Source organism: Hibiscus syriacus, unplaced genomic scaffold (genome assembly GCF_006381635.1).
Source record: "Hibiscus syriacus cultivar Baekdansim isolate YM2019G1 unplaced genomic scaffold, ASM638163v2 tig00112910_pilon, whole genome shotgun sequence".
Taxonomy (NCBI): domain Eukaryota; kingdom Viridiplantae; phylum Streptophyta; class Magnoliopsida; order Malvales; family Malvaceae; genus Hibiscus; species Hibiscus syriacus.
Window position 1 is genome coordinate 120,959 of NW_024063417.1, and position 7,096 is coordinate 128,054.

The 7,096-nt window shown below is 34.9% G+C and overlaps 1 protein-coding gene across 1 annotated transcript; it reads right to left on the reverse strand.

The window, feature by feature from the left end:
* Positions 1–883: 883 nt before the first annotated feature.
* On the reverse strand, positions 884–2,581 carry LOC120184451. Its single transcript, XM_039188920.1, has 2 exons — positions 2,212–2,581; positions 884–1,281 (listed from the first exon to the last, which is right to left on the reverse strand). The coding sequence occupies exons 1-2, from the start codon at positions 2,500–2,502 to the stop codon at positions 1,165–1,167; spliced, it is 408 nt and encodes a 135-aa protein (XP_039044851.1). The 5' UTR covers positions 2,503–2,581; the 3' UTR covers positions 884–1,164.
* Between the last annotated feature and the right edge of the window lie 4,515 nt (positions 2,582–7,096).

Below are 7,096 nucleotides of genomic sequence, written 5' to 3' on the forward strand. Positions count from 1 at the left end.
TTGGTAAATCATGCTCTCTTTAACTCGTATGCATGTTTTAAAGTTGCAGAGCGAGCTCCGGGCTTGAATGGGAGCTGGTAAATGCTGTTGTATATTAACGGATGTTGGGTTACTTTGTGTTTCTACACCATTGTTTCATGTTTTCAGTCACAGCAGACGTTCAAATATGGTATCAGAGTTCTTCAATCTGATCATGATTGACGAGTTCTTAATCACACTGTCGGTCATGCCTTGTCGAATAAGTTATTGTATGACTGGATGACAATTATCTTCTTTGAAAACAGCAGGTAACTCTAATTATACGCGGTCACGAGTTGGACTGAGTGAATCGATTTCGATTCCAACCAAATCTATAGATATTTGTGAAGGTGTTGTAAACCTGACCCATCTCCCTTTTGTGAAACAAAATAGTTTGCTTGCTTCATGACTTTTGTTCACTATCAGTCTGAATATCCTTATTCAACTCTACTTAAAGTGCAACCATTAGGATGTATTTGAAACTCTCTACCACAAAGTTAATGTATATCTTTACTGTCAGAGTATACCATATACATCAAAGAGATCTTTCCTCTCAAGCATAACACTAAGCTAATGATACAGCAGACATGATTTTAGAAAATGATGTAATGAATTACGCTGGTCTAAGCATTTGTATTTTCTTATTTCAGGTGTCAAGATCCATTGGTGATGTTTACCTGAGAGATCCAATTGGGAAACCCTGGTTCCCCTTGAAAGGCCTGTGATGAAGCTGCAGTAAACATAGTTTTCAAGAACCCTAATGAAATTTGTGGTCTCATTTACATCCCTCAAACCAAACAAAAAGATTCTTGTAGCCATTTTGAAACTATATCAATAAAGAGATCAAAGATTTAGAAGTGACTTGGACTATAAGCCGTTTATACACAGTTTTCATAGAATCAAAAGATCTGAGAATGATAAGATAACAATGCATAAACTTTGATGGCAATAAAAATATTGCATAAAACAGTCTACGAAACGAAACCCTTAAGAAGGTACTTCTGTACGCAAGTAGCAATGCTAAAAAACAGTAGTAATCTAAGGCAAAAAGCATGGTTTTCTTCACCATCCTCAATGAACAGATAGGCCACAACGAACACAAGTTTCTACCTATTTTCTGACCTCTCTCTCTCCCCCTCGAATTCATCAGAGAAAGTGAGGACTAATCAACCCAGCAATTTCAAGAAATCCGATCCGATCTTTCCCTCCAAATATCTTCTTCAGCTTCTCATCACAATTTATCATCTTCTTGTTATCAGGGTCCTAGAGAAATGGCCCAAGGATCCAAGAAAGAACCAAGTCAGTTACAGGTTACTTTACCGGTATGTCAGAGCATGAGTACATATTCAATTTCTACATGTACCACAACACCGAGGACAAAGTAAAGTGAAGATCAAATCCTGGCGACTAAATTTTTCACAAGACCATTCATTGCATTAAAAACCAAAATTTCATGCATCACTCACAAAGTTGTCAGTTGGGATTAGCTCAATTACAAATTGAAATGTCTCACAAATATACGAACCCGAAACATCTCTCAATCAGAAAGAGATTTTTGAGCCATCAGCTTCCAACAAACAGATTTCAGAAATCCGAACCATTTAAAAGACATTGCATAACTTTAACAAGTCATTATGATGAATGCCCAAAGGGTAGGCAACGGGTCGAGGCATTAAATTCAAGGATTCAAAGCTTCCCTTTGATAAATATCCCAAACATTAAGTGTACTAACCAGAGATGATACTCTTAGACAAAAGAAACCTAGTTAAGGAACTCATTAGACAAAAGACCATATTGCATTGTAATCAAAGAAATTGCACATAGTTATCTTCATTAAACTTCACTTACATAAACTCATCTTGAAAACCCAAGTTCCAAATTCCTAAATTTTTAAGGCAGATAGATAAAACATCGAAATGCAAGCAAGAACCCAATAGAACCACCCTAATTTCAAACCAATATATGAATACAACAGAATTCATAAACATCAAAATTTTATTCAGAGGATTTGTAAACGAACATATTCAACAACTGAAAAATTATATATTCAAAGCAACAAGAAATAACAGAGACAATGGACCTGAGGCTAATATATTCACATTCAAAACAACCAAACACAAAACCCTTTAGGATATAGGATATAATATATGTTTTGAAGAGGAGAAAAAGTGAAAAATAACAGAGAAAATGGACCTGAAGATTGTGCTCTTTAATGTAAGCCCAAATCAGCTTAAGAGCTTGAGTTCGGGGAATTTCGGGAACTCCGACGAAAGCCTGCATGTCGGGCGTAACACTACGCGGCTTCGTGATGCCGCGTGGCGTACGGGTGCCAGTGGCGGGATTCGAAGTGGTGGCTAGAGTCACAGTTCGTACCATGCGCACGTTAGTGGGAAGGAGGAGACGCGTAGAAGAGGAGGATTTGGGTGGGAAGGAGAGGGCTTGAGGCGAAACAAAAGTGGAAAGAAAAGCCGAAGAGGCAGCCATTGTTCTTCCCTCTTTGATTGTTTGGACGAAGAAGCTGAAGGCGGAAAGGAGGGTTTTGCGTTATCCTCTTGTTTTTTTAATTTTACACGGGAATATACATTTATATTAAATCTTTGGGTAAACTATATATTTAATACCTAAACTATCAAATTTATTTTGTTTTAGTACCTAAACGATTAGTTTTATTTATTTTTTAGTATCTAAACTTTCATTTGTTACAAAATCAAACTTAACGTTTACATTTTGTTTCATTTTAGTGTTTGCTATTAAAAACTTAAAAGAACTTTACGTGTCATTTTTATGAACAAATTACATCATTCGTCATTTAATTATCTTCTCTCTTATATTGGTCACTAAAATTTAAAAAATTTCAATTTAACTAATCAACTTTCAAATCACTCATGTTTTAATCACTCTAATTTATTTTATTAATAATTTTTATGACATGAATTTTTTTTTATTTAATTAATATATAAAAAAATTTTGAAAGTTAGAGTGATTAAATTAAGAGTAATTTAAAAGTTAAGTAATTAAATTAAACAAATTAAACTTCAGTGATCAAAATAGGATTGAAAAGATAGTTGAGTGATGAAAGATGCAATTTACCCATAAAAATGTCATGTTGTAACAGTCGGCTAAGTTTTTTTTACAGTGAAATACCAAAACGAAACAAAAAATAAATTTTAAGTATGATTTTGAAACAAATGAAAGTTTGAGAACTAAAATGAAATAAAATCGATAATTTAAATACTAAACATATAGTTTACTCTATATTTATAGATGGAATGTTTTTGGCGTTATTTATTCAGAAATCCCCATGTTTAATCAAAATTATGATGAGTCCAAACTCTATGTAAATGGTCGGCATCGTCGTTTACATATCTATAACCAATAACAAAAGTTATCCCACTAACTTCATAATACATGAAACAATTGTTACAAAATATTGAAAAATAGTGTTGTAGTATTATAATCTAAAAATTTCGTTTCAATAATAAAGTTAAAAAATGTGAAATTAAACTAGAACCTGTAATCGGATGAAACTGAATAAATAGAAGAAGAGTTTTGTTGAGGCCTGAATGAATAGTTTCCTTAAGAAAGATTCATCATCTCCTCGGTGCTTTGAGTAACGTGGGACGTCAATCTCCCAGGATACAACAACAAACGTTCAAAACAGTAAGCATAACCGTAGTAAACAATCGAACACAATCTTTGTGTTTATCTATCACCGGAAAATGACTTTGGAAGAATTGAAGAATTAAAAGGATTGAAAGAAAATAGTAAAAAGTTGTGTGTTGAGATGTGTCACAACTTAGCCTTTATATGGGGAGAAGAATTTGTATTGAAAGGTTAAGACCTTTAAATGAAATGACTTAACCATTTTATTAAAAATTATAACCTTTTGATCAAAAGGTTAACATGAAAATACATGACTTTTGGGTTGAAATGAAATAACTATTTTTCATGAAAAGACTTAATTATTTTTCATGAATAATCATGATTGAATAAATCAATTCATTCATATTTTTCCAATAATCCCCAACATGAATGAATTTGATTGTTTAAAACATTGACTCGATGTGGTGATAGATTCTACGTTCGATATTTGTATAGGATAAGTAGGCGTCCCCCTTTGAACCTTCCCTTATGAAAATATGTTTACCTTACTGGCTGTCCAGTAGATGTGATGTCCTTGAACTGTCCTACCGTTTGTGTAAGTGATGACATACCTCACACAAATATCTTACTGACAAGAGTTTGGTTCTCATGGTTGTGTCCATATAGCAGTGGACATCTCCTGGTTCTGCAAGAGCTTAGATAACTATGCCCCAATAGTCTCTTTGAAGCAGCTCTACTTCACTCTCACATAGGTGACTTATGTTGTTCGGTTCAACGAAACATATATTGGTCATTAAAAGCATTGCTTAAATTTATCCACATTTTAGTCATTGTTTTCATCATAGGAATGGGCTTGGGGATAAAACCCCCACAGTGACCTCACCAGGTCTATGCAAGTAGGTTATCCCATTGAACCTAGATCTTGGGATATCCAATCAACTAGGTTGGGTTTTCCTTCACATAGAGCCTTAACAATTCATGGGCTTTAGTCTCATTCCTCTTGATGTTTTATCAACTTGATCTCGATTCAACCCTTTGGTTAGCGGATTCGCAACGTTATCTTTTAATCTTACAAAATCAATAGAAATAACTCCAGTTGAGATCAGTTGTCAATGGTATTGTGTCGACGTCGCATGTGTCTAGATTTACCATTATACATTACATTTTGTACTCTACCAATTGTTGCTTGGTTATCACAATACATACATATTTTGGGTACAGGCTTTGGCCATTCAGGAATATCCTCCAAAAAATTTTGTAATCATTCTGCCTCTTCTTCAGTTTTGTCCAAGGCTATAAACTCAGATTACATCGTGGATTTGGTTATAATTGTTTGTCTTGAGGATTTCCATGACACAACCCCTCCTCCCAATGTGAAAATATAACCACTTGTGCCTTTGGTATCTGACCTTTGGTATCTTGAATATCAGATATCCAACTGGCATAAGAGAATCCTTCTAACACAGTAGGATCTCTAGAATAATGCAATCCATAGTTTCGAGTATATCTGAGATATGTCAATACCCTTACAAAATTGCTTTCCAGTGTTTCTCCCCTGGATTGCTTGTAAATCTGCTTAAATTTCTTACAGTGAAAGCAATATCAGGTCTAGTGCAACTCAAAAGGTACATTAGACTACCTATGATCCTTGCATATTCCATTTGATTAACACTTTCACCTTTATTTTTAGATAGATGTTGACTGTATCTATCAGAGTTTTTGTAACCCCCTAGACCCAGTCTGTGAGTTAGACCCAAACCTAAGTGGTCACATATCCCATTCAGAGGTTTTTTTTAATATAACTTATAGAACGTTAAATATAATATAGAACATAATATTAATAATACATATATGTCCAAAACGATAATAAAATACATGTCACCAAACATAACCGAAAAACATATAGAAATATATGTTCGTACAAAATAAAGTAGTTGATTTCTCCTGATGCCAAATCTGCTAGCTTACGGTCTGTTGTTATCTGAAAAAGGTTAAAATTTACAGAATGAGCTAAAAAGCCCAGTGTGTTCCATACAGCGTACAAAAACATATTAATAAAATATTATCAATAAAAATCGATTTATGCAACATGTTTTTTTTAATATGAACACTACCCCCATCCGTCACGAACAAATTGTGTAGGTTCCCATAACCATACACCCCGTCACGACCAGTAAGGCCCTGAGCACAAAGTCGAGGAGCCTGCAATATTTTCTTCCTCCAACAATTCTTTCCCCCCCAATGACAGTAATAAACAAATATGTATTCGAGTAAAAATGGTGATTAATCCATTAAAACATGAAAATGGATCATGCTTGAAAATCATATACAGAAATACGGTAATCAGATGTCGGTAACCATTATTCAGAAATCAGATATCATGTATCATGTCATAACAATATTTTGAATAATCACCATTCTCAAATAATTCAAATAATATTTTAAAATAGTAAAACAACACTGTCAGGAAACACACCTGTCACACTCTGAGAAATCGGATAGGGAATCCTACTATTGGGTTTGTCGATCACGTTCTGCTGCAGCGCTAGATCCTACGAATTAGAAAAATCCATATTGGAATCCTAATATAAATAATCTAAATATTATTTAAATAATATACGAAAACCTACGGGTAATTCTCGTAGTACGCGGTTCAGGCTGATCTAACGAACGGATAACACCGGACCTAATTGATCCTTGCTCAGGTGAAACACGAGTACCTTCATAAAATATTTTTATTGAATAAATCCTTGACCAAATCTCATTTAAATAATCAAAATATTAAAATATTAAGCCTTTTGGGTTTACAAGCTCGATTCGGGAATTTCGGGTCAGAATTTGGCAAAACGGACTTCGGAATCAAATTCAGGACGTCGAAAAACATAAAGTATGATCTTCCAAAATTTCGAATTCTTGGTCAAAATTAAAGTCAACAGATTTGACTGACAATTTAGAGACTTTCGGGTTTGAATTTAGCAAAACGGACCCCAAAAACAGATTCGGAACGTCGAAAACTATCAGGATAGGTATTCTTGGTCGAAAACAAAGGTCGTTTAATAGCTGGTCAAAGCCGGTCAAAGTTCTGGTCAAAGGAGGTCAATAAACTGTCAAACATTTTACACAAATAGCACCCTTTTTAAAAAAGTACCAAAATATCACCCATTTCGAATTAATTCCCAGAATAGCACCAAAATCGAATTAATTCCCAAAATAGCACCGGTCAACGGTCAACGGGTCGGGTCGGGTCAACGGGTCGGGTCAACGGGTCGGTTCAACGGGTAAACGGGTCGTGACCGGTCAAAACCGGTTAAACCGGTTTCCAGCGTTCACTCGCCTGCGGCGGCGCGTGTGGCGCGTGCGACGTCCTCCGGGGCTCTAAAAATCATGGAAAAATTTCTAAAAATTATTTTGAGCGATTTCGAGATACTTACAAAGATTGGTTCAAATTTTTGAACGGCGGAGAGCTCGATTTCGA

What these genes read in the sequence shown, in the direction of transcription:
- LOC120184451 (XM_039188920.1), bottom strand. Translation starts at nt 2,502, where the DNA reads ATGGCTGCCTCTTCGGCTTTTCTTTCCACTTTTGTTTCGCCTCAAGCC. An exon ending in TTAAAGAGCACAATCTTCAG is followed by an intron (nt 1,282 to 2,211) that starts GTCCATTTTCTC and finishes CCATTTCTCTAG; the next exon opens with GACCCTGATAACAAGAAGAT.